Consider the following 17,915-nt stretch of genomic DNA (forward strand, 5'->3'; position numbering starts at 1 on the left):
ATTATCTGTTCCTTTCACCACCCCCCCACCATTGTTTTAGATCACAACTATGGAATGAAACACTCTTCTGCATTCATGACACATAATCATTGGTCTGTGCAAGGCCCATCTCTTGTTTTATCCATTCATTTCTCTTTCATTGTATACCTTATTTGCTTGAACGAACTTAATGAATATCTTTTACTTGTCCTTTTAAATGTGTTATTCTCTGCATGAATTTTTAGTTTACATAAATGGTATTTTACATTTGTTTCTTATTTTTTTTCACTCAGGGCTATAATAGTTAATGTCCACCTATGTAGCTATGTGTATAGTGAATCATTGCTTCTAACTTACGAGTTGTATTCTAAAGTATGCATCCATATAATCTTATCAATCCACTACTCCAGAATGGGTATCCAGATTGCCTTAGATTGGTAGTGGGATTACCCATACTAATAATCCTGTAACTAACAACATATTACATGTCCTCTTAGGACTTGGGCAAGAACATTTTTGGGATATACTGAGGAGTCAAATTCTTGAGTCATAAGATAAGTATATAATGAATTTAACTAAGTAGTAGATTGTTCTCAGAAACATGAATTATCCATACTTCTCCAAGTAGTATTAGAGGGTTCCTGTGACCCTACATCTTCTCCAACATGTGCCATTATCCAGCTTTCTAATTTTACCAGAGCCGTTGGTTTGATTTGTTTTTCTCTGATTACCAGTGTATTTGAGCATCTCTCAGTATTGCTCTGTTGACTATAGAGTCAACACAATCCCTATCAAAATTTGGGCAGGACTTTTTTTGGAAACTGACAAGCTGATCTTGTCAATTATATAATAAGACCAATAATAATAATAGTTTTGAAACAAGAGCAAAGTAGCAGGTCTTTCATTTAGTGACTTCATATCTTATAGGGGCACCAGGCTGGCTCAGTTGGTAGAGCATGTGACTGTTGATCTTGGGGTTGTGAGTTTGGGCCCCATATTGGGTCCCATGTTGTGCATGGAGTCTAGTTAAATAAAAACAAAAAATAAATAAAAATAAAGCTTATTGTTCAAAGATTTTTAAAAAAATTTGTTTATTTGACAGAGAGTACGAGCAGGTGAAGTAGCAGGCAGAGGGAGACCTCTGGACCCTGGGATCATGACCTGAGCCAAAGGCAGATGCTTAACAGAATAAGCCACCCAGGTGTCCCTAAAAACAAACTTTTTAAAAAATGACAGTCATCAAGACATTCTTAGCACAGTGGGAAGAGAATGTAGCCCCCTAAATCTCATAAAGATCACTTGGTCGGCAACTAAAACCACAGTGTACATGTTTCTCTCCCTATCCCCTACAAAATAATTCCTAATGTAATTTTCCCCCTAAAATGTGTCTTGCCCTGTCTTTTCTTTCTAATTTATTTCTTCAGTCTTTCTCGGATCATTAAAAATCACCCATGTGGACATATATAAAAGTTATCTAGAGAGGGAAAGATTGAGAGTTATCACTCTAGTTTGAGAAGTCCCAAAGTTGATGATGTCACAGACCACTGATCTGTAGGACAAACCCAAGTCTCTGTCACCAGGCAGCCCTTTCAGAGCTCAGAGGAAGTCCTTTAAGAACACTCAACAAATTACTCTCCCTCTTCCCATATTAAAACAACATAAAGCTAAACAAAGTCAAAGTTGCACCCCTTCCCAGAACAGGAGTTTACTTAGAGAGCTCATCTGCAGAGAAGAAAACTACTGCTTACTGGAGAAAGTTGTTACGTGTTAAAGTCAAGTGGAGTCTGGTGAGACCCGTGGGGACAGTGCAGGGTGCTACAGATGATGCTGACTTTGGAGGGCTAATGACAACTTTGGGTGCTTCATCAGACACAGTTTTTGGCTTTAGACCCATGGAACTGTCCTGAAAAGAAACATTTCTGATCATAGATTTCTCTTGGGCCCTGTTCTTTCTATGGATAGTTAGATCCCAAGGGACTCATGGTTTGTGTGCTCCCCTGTCTCCCATGCTTTTTCTTATTGGGGTGTTTTTCTTACCTTAACTGAGTTTCCTGGGGTCATGTCCAGATGGGTAGCCTAGATTAGGAAAGGAAGTTTTTTGAGGGAGCAGTGCTCAAAGAGGCTGGACTCATGCATTTAGATTCTCACTTAAGAATGTATTTCTCTTTATAGCTCAGGAGATCCATGGTTGTTGGAGGTGTTGGTTTCTTTTGGTATCTGGAGCAGTCACCTGTGAACTCCATGTGGTGTGGTCCTTTATAGCTCCCTGGATACTTCTCAAGAGACGAGACTTCTTCCATCCTTGGACTGAGGGTTCCTGAAGGGTAGAAATGGTATTTTTCTCATGTTGACTGTTAGCCAGCTTGGTGTAAGGAAGGGCACATTTAACCATGAGGGAAAGACAGAAGCTGTATGAGTCTGGCATGGGGCCCGAAGCTGCTACTTCTTCATGCAAATTGGGATGGTAGGATGGCCATTGCTGGAGGGTCAGATACACTCCAGTAGAGAATTAATTAACCAGGAACTGAGAATTAATGGAAGAGAACAGCTCTCCCATGCAAATAAATTCTAGTCCAAGTGAGCAAGGATTCAGAGACCCAGGGATGGAAGGAAATTCTAAGCACTGCCTTACATGGTGTTGTACATTATCTTATAGCAACCCATGTGACCTTGAGTCTGTAGTAAACCAAATATATGGGACCAATTAAAAGACATGTTTGTTTTGTGTCATAATATATTAATCTTTTTGAAAGTTTAATTTTATGTACTCTCCACACTCATGTGGGTTTTAAACTCACAAGCTTGAGATCAAGAGTCGCATGCCTACCAATTGAGATAGGCACCTGTATTAATTTAATTTTTATGTCTGTCTTCTGCCATTAGAATGTAATCTGCATCAGAACAAGGCTCTATTTATCTTGCTTACTTTGGAGCCCCAAGAATTTAACACTTACTCCATCCCTACATACTGGGTCCTCATTAAATAGTTCTCAAATGAATGAATGAAAGACCAGAAATAAAGGATGAACACAGGCCTGCCCTGATTTATGACATGGAAAGAAAAGAACCCATTTCTATTGAGTATAACTGTGGGCTACAGAGTGTCCAAGGGGTGTTATATAAGTGATATCATTTAGTATTTTTAGGAATTATTCTAGGCAAGGAATATTCTCCCCATTTTGCAGATAAGAAACTGGAGGCAATGGGAATTCTAAGTTTGTTAGTAGAGGTCTTACTATGAGTAAGTAGCAGAAATAAAATTCACTTTCATGTCCTTCTGACTCCTAAGGGTTGTGTGTTTGAGAGGCTGGCACCTTGACTGGAGGAATTGCATCGAGGCCATGACTGAGGCAATCACAGTAATGTTGTAAGGTGAAGCTTCAGCCAGAGGATGCAAATCAGGAATCCTTTTTTATGAGGTAGCGGGAGAAGGATGAGCCAAGCAGTAGGGCAAGATCTGTAGAGGAAGCATGGACAAATGGGAGTCCCGGGGCTAGTGGGGGACATGACATCCTGACAACATATTCAGTTGTCCGTAATTGTCCCCAATTATCTTTGATAATTTTTGTTCCCTTTTCAAACCACGATCCAATTAAGGACAATGCATTGTATTTCATTGTTATGGCTCTTCATTCCTTTTTAATCTCGAGTAGTCCTCCCCTCACCCCCATCATTGTCTCTTCAAGAGCTGAGACAGTTTTCTTGTAGAAAACTTGATTCTTAATTCATCTGATTATTTTCTTGTGAGTTTGTTTAATTTGTTCTTTTTTTCTCTGAATTTTCTATATACTTGCAGTTAAATGCAAAGAGTTCCTTCATTTTAGGTCAAACATTTTTGACAATAATATTTCACGGTGTTTCTGTGTGCTTTGTATCATACCGCATTAGGGGGCACACATTTTAAGAATATGCCAGGAATTGTCGTGTTAAGTCTGGACACTGGATTAAGGTGGTGCTGCTGAATCTCTACCTTCTAAAGTTACATCTCTCCCTCTGTCACTGGCTAATAATCTGTGGGGTAATATTTTGACACCAAGCAAATACCTAGTTCTCCATCAACATTTCAGCTAATTTTTAAAGTATCTGTTCATGATTTTTATCTGAATCAGTTGTTTCATTTGGGACTGCAATTTCGTGATCTTCTCATTCTATCATCTGAGGAATGCATCTTTTTGAGGTCTGTTAGCAGGCATGTTATCTCTAGGGAGATAATATTTCAGATAGTCCTGGCTGAGTTGAAGTAGCCATTCTTGTCTTTAGGCCACTTTTCTTTAGGCACTCTATTAGCCTTCTGATCACTCAGTTCTTTATTTTGTACCTGGAAATCCTGGGATAATTGACCAGGTGTCTTAGTCTCTTTGGGCCACTATAATGGAATAACATAGAACAGGTGATATAAATAACAGACATTTATTTCTCATTTCTGGAGGCTGGGAAGTCCAAGATCAAGGCTCTGACAAGTTCAGTGTCTGCTGAGGGCTTGCTTTCTGGTTTATAGATGGCTGTCTTTTCACTGTGTCTTCAGATGGTGGAAGGGGTGACTGAGCTCTCTGAGGTCTCTTTTGTAGGGTTACTAATCACATTCTCAAAGGCCCACCTCCAACTACAGTCACATTGGGGGTAGGATTTCAACATAAATATACATATTTTTAAGATTTTGTTTTTATTTATTTTTAAAAAAGATTTATTTATTAGAGAGAGAGTGTGTGTGCATGCACTAGCTGAGAGGGACAAAGTGAGAGAGAGAATCTCAAGCAGATTCCCTGCTGAGTGTGGAGCCTGTTGTGGAGTTCAGTCTCACAACCCTGATCATGACCTGAGCTGAAATCAAGAGTTGGATGCATAACCTACTGAGCTACCCAGGTGCCCCTTAAAATTTTATTTTTTTATTTTTATTTTAATTTTTTATTAACATATTATGTATTATTAGCCCCAGGGGTACAAGTCTATGAATCGCCAGATTTACATACTTCACAGCACTCACCATAGCACATACCTTCCCCAATGTCCATAACTCAACGACCCTCTCCCCCACCCCAGCAACCCTCTGTTTGTTTTGTGAGATTAAGAGTGGAGCGCTTTTTCATGTGTCTGTGGGCCATTTGGATGTCTTTGCAGAAATGTCTGTTCATGTCTTCTGCCCATTCTTTTTTTTTTTTTTTTTAAAGATTTTTATTTATTTGAGAGAGAGACACACAATGAGAGAGGAAAACAGGCAGGGGGAGTGGGAGAGGAAGAAGAAAAATTCCTGCTGAGCAGGAAGCCCGATATAGGGCTCAATCCCAGGACCCTGGGATCATGACCTGAGCTGAAGGCAGATGCTTAAGAACTGAGCCACCCAGGTGCCCCATCTTCTGCCCATTTCTTGATTGGATTATTTGTTCTTTGGGTGTTGAGTTTGATAATTTCTTTATAGATTTTGGATACTAGCCCTTTATCTGATATGTCGTTTGCAAATATTTTCTTCCATTCTGTTGGTTGTCTTTTCGTTTTGTTGACTGTTTCCTTTTCTGTGCAAAAGCTTTTGATCTTGATGAAGTCCCAGTCATTCATTTTTGCCCTTGCTTCTTTTGCCTTTGGCGATGTTTCTAGGAAGAAGTTGCTGTGGCAGAGGTTGAAGAGGTATCTGCCTGTGTTCTCCTCATAAATTTTGATGGATTCCTGTCCCACATTGGGGTCTTTCATCCATTTTGAGTCTATTTTTGTGTGTGGTTTAAGGATATGGTCCAGTTTCATTCTTCTGCATGTGGCGGTCTGATTTCCCCAACACAATTTGTTGAAGAGACTGTCTTTTTTCCATTGGATGTTATTTCCTGCTTTGTCGAAGATTAGTTGACCATAGATTTGCAGGTCCATTTCAGGGCTCTCTATTCTGTCTTTTTCCTTACTTTTGTGAAAAAGCAAATATGTACCACAATGTTTTACATAAGGCAAATGCTGTGATGTGAAAGTTGCAGTTTTCAAAGAATACAGGGAAGTTGACTTAGACAGTAGTGGTGGTCATGTTAATTAAGCATTCAGGAATAGCATGACAAGTCAGTTTGCAACATCAAATCTGTTTCAGTTTCTTTTTTTCCTGATGATTAGAGAGGTCTTGTGTTGTTTCCAGCCTCTGTTATGTTTTGTGTGGGGGCCCTATCACAGAAGCTTTTCAGAACTTTAGTAATAGCAATGTACAGTTTTATCTCCCAAATCCTCCTTGTCAAAAGCATGTACTGTCTTGGGACTGTCTTTCTGGATGCGAAAGCTTACCATTGATTTGCTGCAATGATCTGTAACACAAAATCTTTTGTAAGCTAGATAACCAATTGCAGCTGTTCCAGCAGCAATGGTAACTGCTGTGATCCACTCAACTACTATGCTGGAATTAGAAGTCAGACTCATGGCTTGCAAAGTATGTACAGGGACACTGAGCACAAACAGACTTGCCTCCTCTGCATAGCAATATTTGATTTATTAGTCAACTCAAATTATTAGTAAACTCAAACCCAGTGTTTGTGCAAAAATCCAAATTATTTGACAACAATTAAGTAATCGTTCTATGCTTGTTGCCTTCCTCTGTGTTCTGTGAGTTTTATTCTCATAATTAACAGTCACATCTGACCACCATTTTAATAAACTAATATCTTGGGTTTGAGTATAAAAATCCTAGTAAGGTTGTTTAGCCTTGTCCAAAGTCAGTGACTGATAAACCCAGAACAAAAGCTCAGGGTATTCTCAGAGACACCTGTGGTTCCTATGTCTTTTTACTTAGAGCTCAGAAAGGAGGAGGAAAAGTGTATCATCTCTTTTATGGGCTGTATCAGTCTGCTTGGGCTGCTATAACAAAATACCACAGTTTGGGTGGCTTCAACAACAGAAATGTATTTTCTCACATTCTCACATGTATTTCTCACTTTCTCACAGTTCTGGAAACTGGAGTTTAAGATCATGGTATTGGCAGACTTGATTTCTGCTGTAGTTTCCTTCTTAGCTTGCTGAGAAGGATATTCCCCAGTATTACTCATCCTGAGAAGAAGGGTAAGTTCCATGATAGGACTCAGAAGAAGGCCTTACATTTAGACAGGAAAGAAATTTCTTTTCTTTCAGAGGGTAGACAACGAAGAGGGCACTCCCAGCTGTTGGAAGGTAAGCTGGATATTCAAGAGTTTGGCAAGTAGTGTAGCAGGGAGGGAATCTCATGTCTGTAAGATATTTGGGCTTCTTCAGGGGAACACATGTTTAGCAAGAGTTGAAATTATTCTTCATATGGCAACTCTTTTGTGTTATACAAAAACTTCCAGGAACATGTTTTATTTTTACTTTTTATTATTCTTTCTATCATCTATCTATCTATCTATCATCTTTAAAGATTTTATTTATTTGACAGAGAGAGACTGGGAGAGAGGGAATACAAGCAGGGGGAGTGGGAGAGGTAGAAGCAGGCATCTCACGGAGCAGGGAGCCTGATACAGGGCTTATCATGACTTGAGCTGAAGGCAGATGTGTAAAGACTAAGCCATCCAGGTGCCCCTTATTTTGTATTTATTTAAACATTTTTTTTCATTTAAATTCAATATAATTAACATATACTGTATTATTAGTTTCAGACGTAGAATTTAGAGATTTGTCAGTTGCGTAAAACACCCAGTGCTCATTCCATCAAGTGTCTTCCTCAATGCTCATCACCTAGTTGCTTTTTACCCCACCCACCTCTTCTCTAGCAACCCTGTTTATTTCCTAAAGAGTCTCTTGTGGTTTTTCTCCCTCTCTGTTTCCATCTTATTTTATTCTTCCTTCCCTTACTCTATGTTCATCTGTTTTGTTTCCTAAGTTCCACATATGAGTGAAATCTTATGGTATTTGTCTTTCTCTGACTTTGCTTGGTGTGATACCCTCTGGTTCCATCGACAGCATTGCAAATGGCAAGATTTTGTTCTTTTTGATGGCCAAGTAATATTCCAGTGTGTGTGTGTGTGTGTGTGTGTGTGTGTGTAACATCATCTTTATCCATTCATCTGTTGATATAAAGCTAGACTCTTTCCATAGTTTGGCTATTGTGGACATTGCTGCTATAAACATTGTGGTGCAGGTGCCCATTCAGATCATTACATTTGTATCTTTGGGGTAAATACTCAGTAGTGCAATTGCTGGGTTGTAGGGTAGCTCTATTTTCAACTTTTGAGGAACCTCCATGCAGTTTTCCAGAGTGGTTGCACCAGTTTGCATTCCCACCAAAAGATCCTTGCCAACATCTGTCATTTCCTGACTTGTTAATTTTAGCTATTTTGACTGGTGTGAGGTGGTATCTCACTGTGGTTTTGATTTGTATTTCCCTGATGCTGAGTGATGTGGAGCATTTTTCATGTGTCTGTTGGCCATTTGTGTGTGTCTTCTTTGGAGAAATGTCTGCAGGAACATATTTTAAAAAGATTGTAGGAAAATCTTTGCCTTGGTTAGAGTGACAGTGTAGTAAAGAATCAGTAGGTTAAGGAAAGGTAGTCTCTAAATTGAGGGAGGTACTGGGTAGTAGAGAGGAACATGCTCAAAAAGTGGAATAGGGGTCTGTGCTGTTTTAATTTGGGCAATAAAAGAAGTGTGATGTGGGATAGAAGAAAGTAGATTCTGGGATATAATGCCATGTTTACATTTCTGTTTTGTGAATGATTAACAGATGCTCATATATGGATACATTCTATACCACAGCCCTTAGAAACATGGCTGGCTTTTGATTAGCATCATCTCCTTCACCTAACAGTTCAGTAGATGCTTGAAAGTCTCTAACTTGATGCTGTCCAGTATAGTCGCCACTGGCTACATGGGACTATTGAGCACTTGAACTGTGGCCAGTATGAATTGAAATGTGCTATAATATACATGTGAGATTGCAAAAACTTAGTGCAAAAACAGAATGCAAAAAACTCAAATATCTTTTATTTGATTATATGTTGAAATGATAATATTTTAGATTTATTGCATCAAATAAAATTTATTATTAATATTTGTTTCATCTAGTTTTACTTTTTTAAATGTAGCTATTAGAAAATTCAAAATGACCTATATGATTTGCATCTGTGGTCTGCATTATGTATCTTTTGGAAGCACCACTTTGCCTATTGCCTGTTGTGCCTTGGGAAGTGCTTGGGCTGGAGATAGAAATCGTATGCTTCTCCTTTATTGCTCTTCCCTTCCACTTTTCCCCTATATTTTTACCTTAAGTGGCTCCATGAACTAGGTTAAGCTCTTGGGTTAGTGGGGAAGGTAGACTTGCCCCCCCTTAACCCCCCACATTCTGTTTTTGTATTTGGGACTTTTCTACAAAATCTGTGAAAAAAATAATGTCTCTCTCTCTTTTTTTTTCCCCCTGTTACCGCAAGGAAAGCACATCTTATGAGAACCATAAACCCTTGTTAGAGCCCTAATCTGAGCTATCCATGAGCCAAATTCAATGCTACCCTCACCATTCCTGGTGCTTGCTTTTTCTTGGACATGCAAACTAAAGTTCCATTCCTCTCCAGTTCCACCTCCTCTGTGATGTTTCTGTAAGAATGATAACATTATATAAACTATAAGTGCTTAAATAGTATTTATTGAATGACTGATGACAGAGGAAACAGATCTGTGTTTCATGTTACAGCTAGCAAAGAAGAGAAGAACTTGGTGTTTTAAGGGAAAGGCCCACATCCCTGCTCATCTGCTTCCTCCAGCTCCAGTCATGTCGTTGGTAGTGTCTAAGGGTGGTGGTGCTGGTGGTGGGAAGTCAGCAGCTAAGTTTCTGCTTTCTTTGGTGTCTCTCTTGGTAGAAATAGCAGTATATGAAATCTTTCCTGAGAACACAGGGCTGGTGATGGCAGAGTTTACATTGGTGGTGTTTGGAATGATGAGGGTGTTGATGTTGGCAAAATGGTTGATGCTCATGATTTGGGGGAGAAGAGGTAAAATCTTATTTTTTGTTTGTATCTCAGCATCAAAATTCTTGGTAGTTTGTAGGTGTTCTTGGTAGCTCTCTCCAAGTGTGTGGGACATTTCATTTTGCATGTAGTTTTTTATCATTTGAACCACTTTTGGTCCAATACAGCATTTTTTCTTCTTGCATTTCTGTATCTCTTTTTCATCCACACCACAGTGGTCTTTGCATCTTCCAAAACCCATTAAACATCTTCTCAAGCCAAAGTACTCTGCACAAAGAAAAGAGAAAACTATTGGGCTAAGGTTACTAACTATATATGATGTTAAGACTGCTGAAGGGTGAGGCATAGAATAAGAGGATGTTTATTAATGATAAGTGCAGTGTTTAGGGATGTTGATGGAAGCACCTGGATGGCCAAGAAAGTCTCTGTATACCCCTAAAATCCAAAGGGGTGGATCTGTACACCCCTAAAACCCAAAATAAATCTCTCTAGTCCCCCTCATTGAGTAACTTTAAAAATCTAGAGCACATAGAGGAAAGGAGAAAAGGAACACTTTTTTTTTCTTCAGGATAAGATTTTAGACCTACAGCTTAGACCCTTAGACACTTACAGAGCATCACTATCTCTCTTCATGATCCTAGAAAATACCAACAAGAACAAAGCTTGTCATAAAACTAATCCAAGGAAGACTTTCAAAAGGGATCAGTAGGATTTTCAGCAGTGCTGACTTCTTGCCAAACCTAGTGGTCCATGACTTCACTTTCCTTGACAACCGCTTGACCTGTGGTTCCTGGGGCATGGTGTTCTATCTTTTGTAGTCTCTCTGGACATTCTGTTCCTCAGAGGCCTTATTTATCATCACAGCCTTAGCCTCATCTCTATCAAGGTAACTCCCACATGGTTATCTACAGCTCCAGATTCTCTGCTCATTTTTAGTACTTCGTGTGCATCTGCTGAATTTTTTTTCATCCCAGTGCCTCACCTTTTTTTCTGAATCAAGAAAGTTCTCCCTCACTCTGTAATCTTAACAACTGATTTCCCGTGAATAGCAAGAAGCTTATATAGGACCTAATATTCACATACATTTTAATTTCATTTCTCTCCAGAGACAAAATAGTAAAATTCTTATATTTCAAGCAGCTACATTGATTAAACTGCTACACCCATGTGGAATTAGGGGCTCAAAGTGGCTAAGAGACTTTACCCAAGATGACACAGCCATAATTGCTTATGTTACTGCTCTTCTCTTAAGGTCCCAAGATAAAAACATTAGAAATATATTGACTCTTTCACTTTCCCTTCCCTGACCCATTGTCAGTTATTCTAAATATCAGGGTGATTCTTCTGTTCTGAAACAAATTCTCAGAATTTGCCTCTCTATTCTTTCTAAAAAAAACAGTGACCAATCATCTGCTTCAGGCTTTTGCCAAAATGTATTCCTAGATGCCCTGATGAGTGATTTGGGGGTTTCCAAGAAGACAAACCCTGAGAAGAAGGATGAAACTCTGTAAAAATCTGAAAAAGTTGTGAGGGAGAACATAGACCTATTTCCTGGATCCTTAGAGGAGATTTTTTTTAGCACAAGGGTAAGGACTTCCTCCTTGTTATACCAAGGTATAAACAAATATGAACGTTTGCTTCAAAAGATGATTTAAACTAGAAATAGAGCAGAAATGAGATAGATTTGGCTGAGTCCCAGATGATAATGATATAGACAGCAGGAAAGCAGCCTTTATATGTTGGATAGTTTCTGAATACACAGAAAACATCCTGCTTTCTCTGTAATTCCCTGTGTATCCCCATCAGACAGAGTCTAGGGTGGTTGGGGCTTATGGGATGCATGGGGGATGGTGCATGACTGAGGCAATAGTTAAACTCTTCAGCCATCAGTTTGGGCATCTCCTCTTTTCAACATTACTTGGGTTCCTATTGTCATGGACAGCCACATCCCTGCTTCCTAACACCGACCCCTTCAAAAACGCAGGATTCCATATTACCTGTGTTCACCTGGTACTGTAGCATGAGGCTGGCAAAGATAGGAAAAAGGAGCTTCATGGCTGGGTGCCAGAGAGGAAGCCTTGGATCTGGGTTGGTGTTCTTGAGCTCCAGCCTTTATTGGCCTCTTCATGGCCTTAGGCCATAAGCAGTGAAGTGCAGCCAAAGCTCCTAGCAGTTGTGTTTTCACTGATGCTGTCTGAGAACAGCCTTTCCTGAACACTTCTATGCAATACATTCCCTGCTCTTGATCTTGGGGGAAACATAAGACATATAAGATGTGAAAGAAAGTGTAAGCCTTTTGCATCCCTTCTTTTTTTTTTAAATTTATTTTTTACTTTCAGCATAACAGTATTCATTATTTTTTCACCACACCCAGTGCTCCATGCAATCCGTGCCCTCTATAATACCCACCACCTGGTACCCCGACTTCCCACCCCCTGCCCCTTCAAAACCTTCAGATTGTTTTTCAGAGTCCATAGTCTCTCATGGTTCACCTCCCCTTCCAATTTACCCCAACTCCCTTCTCCTCTCTAACTCCCCATGTCCTCCATGCTATTTGTTATGCTCCACAAATAAGTGAAACCATATGATAATTGACTCTCTCTGCTTGACTTATTTCACTCAGCATAATCTCTTTCAGTCCCGTCCATGTTGCTACAAAAGTTGGGTATTCGTCCTTTCTGACGGAGGCATAATACTCCATAGTGTATATGGACCACATCTTCTTTATCCATTTGTCCGTTGAAGGGCATCTTGGTTCTTTCCACAGTTTGGTGACCGTGGCTATTGCTGCTATAAACATTGGGGTACAGATGGCCCTTCTTTACACTACATCTGTATCTTTGGGGTAAATACCCAAGAGTGCAATAAGTGAGCATGGCAAGAATAATATATTTGTTTTTCTATTTGTCAGCTAATTATGCCCAAGGCACTTAACATGGGAGAGTCAGAAGCATAGAAATTGCTATAACCATCAAGTTTTGGAAGATTGTCTCTGTCTAAGCAATCTCCACTGTTTAGTAGGGGCACTGGATCAACATTAGAGCTCAGTGCATGCATGCTGAATGAGTTTGTTGGAGGCAGCTCCTGGCATAACTTTAACTTCTTTTTTTATTGAGATATAACTGACACATATTTGTTTCAAGTGTACAACAAATGATTTGATATGTGTGTAAACTGTGAAATGATTATGTTTGTAAGTCTAGTTAACACCCATCACCACACTTTTAATACTCTCTAGCAACTTTCAAATATAAAATTCAGCATTATTAACTATAGTTACCATGCAGTGCATTACACCCCTGGACTTAATGATTTTGTAACTGGATATTTGTACCATTTGACGATCTTTACCTGTTTTACCCACTCGCTCCTCCTCTGTACCTTGGCAACCACCAGTCTGTTCTCTGTGAGTTCATCTTTTATTTTGATGCTACATATAAGTGAGATCATGTGGTTTTTGTCTTTGTCTGACTTAATTCACTTAGCATATCCTCAGTGTCCATCCATTTTGTTGCAAATGGCACTGTTTTCCTTCTAATGGCCAAATAGTATTCTGTTATATATATTATATTTCTTCGTCCTTCATTCATCAATGGACACTAAACATTGCTTTTATATCTTGCTATCGTAAATAATGGTGTAATGAATTTGGGGATGCATGCATTTTAAAAAAAATTTTATTTTTAAAATTTATTTTCAGTGTTCCAGAATTCATTGTTTATGCACCACACCCAGGGCTCCATGCAATACATACCCTCCATAATACCCACCACCAGGCTCACCCAACCTCCCATTCCCGGCCCCTCCAAAACCTCAGATTGCTTTTCAGAGTCCACAGTCTCTCGTGGTTCGTCTCCCCCTCCAATTTCCCCCAACTCCCTTCTCCTCTCCATCTCCCCATGTCCTCCGTGTTATTTCTTATGCTCCACACATAAGCAAAAACCATATGATAATTGACTCACTCTGTTTGACTTATTTCACTCAGCATAATCTCTATGTTTTTGAGTTAATGTTTTTGTTTTTTTTTTCAGAAGAGTACCCAGAAGTGGAATTTCTGGATCATGTGATAGATCTGTTTGTAATTTTTTGAAGAATCTCCATGCCATTTTCCATAGCAGTTGCCTCGATTAGCATTCCCACCAAAAGTACACAAGGGCCTTGTTTTTTCCATATCCTCACCAACACTTGTTATTTCTTGTCTCTTTGATAATAGCCATTCTAACAGGTGTGCGGTGATATTTCATTGTGATTTTGATTTGCATCTCCCTGATAATTAGTGATATTGAGCACCTTTTAATGAACTTCCTGGCCCTTTGTACATCTTCTTTAGGAAAATATATATTCAGATTCTCTACCCATTTGTTAATCACATTTGTTTTTGTTGAGTTGTATGAGTTCTTTGTATATTTTGGATATTAAATCCTCTCAGATATATGATTTTCAAGTATTTTCTCCCATTTGGTAGATTGCTTTTTCCTTTTGTTGATGGTTTCCTTTGCTGTGCAGAAGCTTTTTAGTTTAATGTAGTCCCATTTATTTATTTTTACTTTTATTGCCTTTGCTTTTGGTGTCAGACTAATTTCTTTGGTTTTAGTTATAACATCTCTTCCATTTCTGATTTTATTTAAATCTCTTTTTTTCTTGGTGAGAAGATTTGTCCATAAACAAATTATCGTTTCCAAAAAACAGCTCTTAATTTCTTTGATCTATTCTATATTTTTTAAATTCTTATTTCTCTAATTAATTCTTATTTTAATTCTTATTTCTCTAATCTCTAATTCTTAATTACTCTAATCTTTGTTATTTTCTTTTCTATTTCCCTGAATTGTAAACTTAGGTTGTTTATTTGAGACTTTTCTTGTTTCTTTTTTTTTTTTTTTAAGATTTCATTTATTTATTTGACACAGAGAGAGAGACCACAAGTAGGCAGAGAGGCAGGCAGAGAGGGGGGCGGGAAGCAGGCTCCCTGCTGAGCAGAGAGCCCGATGCAGAGCTCTATCCCAGGACCCTGAGATCATGACTTGAGCTGAAGGCAGAAGCTTAACCCACTGAGCCACCCATGTGCCCTGTCTTTTCTTGTTTCTTAAGATAATCTTGTATCATTATGATTTTTCCTTTTAGGACTGCTTTGCAGCATCCCATATGTTTTGGTATGTTGTATTTTCCTTTTCATTTGTCTCAAGGCATTTTTTTATTTCTCTTTTTATTTCTTACTTGGCCCATTGGTTTTTCAGTAGCATGTTGGTTAAGCTATACTTACTTGTGAATTTTCCAGTTTTCTTCATGTAATTAATTTCTAGTTTCTATACAATTACAGTCAGAAAAGATGTTTGAGGGGGTCTCAGCTGGGATGACTGAGTTCGTTAAGTGACTGACCCTTGATTTCAGCTCAGATCATGATCTTGGGGTGTAAGATTGGACCTGTGTCAGGCTCTACATTCTGCTGAATGTCTACTTGTTTCTCTTTCCCTCTCTCTCTGCTTACATTCTCTACTCTTTCTCTAAAATAAAAATAAATAAATAGATAAAATCTTAAAAAAAAGAAAAGATGTTTGATATAATTTCAGTTTTCTTAAGTTTACTAAGACTTATTTTGTGGCCTAACATATGATCTATCCTGGAGAATGTTCTATATATGTTTGAGAAGAATGTATAGTGTGTTGATTTTGGATGAAATGTTCAGCACATGTATATTAAATCTGTCTGGTCTAATGTCTGGTTTGACCCTTATGTTTCCTTATTGATCTTTAATATAGATTATCTATTCATTGATGAAGGTGACTTATTAGTCTCCTACTATTATTGTATTGCAATTTCTCCTTTGAAGTCTGTTAGCATTTGCTTTATCTATTAGGTGCTGCTATGTTGGGTGCATAGACATTTAGAAACGTTATGTCATCTTGTTGGATCACTCCTTCATCTTATATAGTTACTTTCTTTGTCTCTTACTGTTTTAGCCTTCGAGTGTATTTTTTCTAAGTGTAGCTGTTCCAGTTTTCCTTTGGTTTCCATTAGTATGAAGTATTCTTTTTCATCCCTTCATTTTCAACCAGTATGTTTATTTACATCTGAATTGAGTCCATTGTAGGTAGCATTTAGTTGGGTCTAATTGTTGCATCCATTCAGCCACTTTATGTCTTTAGATTGGAGAATTAAGTCCATTTACATTTAAAGTAATTATTAGTAGGCATGCACTTTTTTAGTATATGTGCTGTCGAAGTGAGCACAGTAGACATGCGCTTTATGTTAATTGTTTTCTGAATGTTTTGTTACTCCTTGATTCCTTTCCTTTTGTTCTCTTCCTTTGTGATTTGATGATTTTCTATAGTGTTATGCTTAGATTCCTTTCTCTTAATCTTTTATGTATCTATTGTAGGTTTTTAGTTCATGGTTACCATGAAAGCTTACATAAAATATCTGAAAACAGCCAATTTAAATTGATAACAGTTTAAATTCAAAAGCATTTTTAAAAAAGATTTTATTTATTTAGTTAACAGAGAGAGAGAGATCACAAGTAGGCAGAGAGGCAGGCAGAGAGAGAGGGGGAAGCAGGCTCCCTGCTGAGCCGAGAGCCTGATGTGGGGCGTGATCCCAGGACCCTGAGATCGTGACCTGAGCTGAAGGCAGAGGCTTTAACCCACTGAGCCACCCAGGCACCCCCAAAAGCATTTTTTTTTTAAGATTTTATTTATTTATCAGAGAGAGAGAGGGGGAGAGAGCGAGCACAGGCAGACAGAATGGCAGGCAGAGGCAGAGGGAGAAGCAGGCTCCCCGCAGAGCAAGGAGCCCGATGTGGGACTCAATCCCAGGACGCTGGGATCAAGACCTGAGCCGAAGGCAGCTGCTTAACCAACTGAGCCACCCAGGCGTCCCCCCAAAAGCATTTTTAAAAAAGATTTTATTTATTAATTTGCAGAGAGAGAGACAGAGCTGGAACACAAGCAGGGGGAGTGGGTGGAGGGAGAAGCATGTTTCCTGCAGAGTAGGGAGCCGGATGTGAGGCTCAGTCCCAGGACCCTGGGATCATGACCTGAGCCAAAGGCTGAAGGCCAATGCTTAATGACTGAGCCACCCAAGCGTCCTCAAATGCATTCTAAGACTCTACAATTTCTCTCCCCTTCCTATCTGTTTTTTTTGATGTCACAATTTATATTTTTTATTTTGTGTATCCATTAACAAATTATTATGGTTATGTTACTTTACTACCTTTGTTTTTTTAACCTTCATATAGCTTTATAAGTAATTGACCCATCACCTTTACATTACATTGTTCTGAATTTTACTATATATTTACTTTTACCAGTGAAATTTATACTTTCATGTTTTCCTGTTACTAATTAGTTCCCTTTCATTTCAGCTTAAAGAAGTCCCTTTAGCATTTCTTGTAAGGGTGGTCTACTTGTGATGAATCCTTTAGATTTTGCTTATCTAGAAAACTCTATATTTCCATTAAATCTGAAGGACAATTTTGCCAGGTAGAGTAGTCTCAGCTGGCAGTTTGTCTTTCAGTGTCTTACAAATGTTGTGCCTCTTTACTCTGGTTTGTAGTTTCTGTTAAAAAAATCTGCTCATAGTCTTATGGTGAGTCCTTGTGGATAACAAGTTATTTTCTTCTGCTGCTTTTAAGATTCTCTTCTTGTCTTTACATTTTGAAACTTTAATTATAATGTGCCTGGTGTGGGTCTCTGTGGGTTCATATATTTTGGAACTCCCTGGGCTGCCTGGATCTGGATGTCTGTTTCCTTCCCAGGGTTAGGGAAATATTCAGTCATTATTTCTTCAAATAAATTTTCTGTCCTTTTGTCTTTATCTTCTCTGACACCCTTATAATGTGAATGTTGGTCCGCCTGATATTATCTCATAAGTCCCTTAAGCTTTCTTCTTTATTTTTCATTCTTTTTTCTTTTTGCTGTTCTGATTGGGTGAGTTTCTGCTGTCCTTTGTGGTCACTGATCCTTTCTTTCACTGCATCTAGTCTGTTGTCAGACCCTCTATTGTATTTTTCAGTTATTATATTCTTCAACTCTGTGACTTTTACTCTGTGAT

The 17,915-nt window shown here is 38.6% G+C and overlaps 1 protein-coding gene across 2 annotated transcripts; it reads right to left on the reverse strand.

Annotated features, from left to right (window-relative positions):
- Positions 1-9,633: 9,633 nt before the first annotated feature.
- Positions 9,634-11,924, reverse strand: DEFB129 (defensin beta 129; the record flags this gene model as incomplete). 2 transcript variants are annotated; one of them, XM_082743825.1, is made up of 2 exons in its annotated part: positions 9,634-10,136; positions 11,867-11,924. In XM_082743825.1, the coding sequence occupies 2 exons, from the start codon at positions 11,922-11,924 to the stop codon at positions 9,649-9,651; spliced, it is 546 nt and encodes a 181-aa protein (XP_082599951.1). In that variant the 3' UTR covers positions 9,634-9,648. The 2 variants fall into 2 exon arrangements, 1 of the variants encoding a protein (XP_082599951.1); XR_014315056.1 differs by lacking the exon at positions 11,867-11,924 and adding an exon at positions 10,480-10,597 and having other exon boundaries at positions 10,059-10,136.
- Between the last annotated feature and the right edge of the window lie 5,991 nt (positions 11,925-17,915).

Source organism: Mustela nivalis (genome assembly GCF_964662115.1).
Source record: "Mustela nivalis genome assembly, chromosome: 8".
NCBI classification, from domain to species: domain Eukaryota; kingdom Metazoa; phylum Chordata; class Mammalia; order Carnivora; family Mustelidae; genus Mustela; species Mustela nivalis.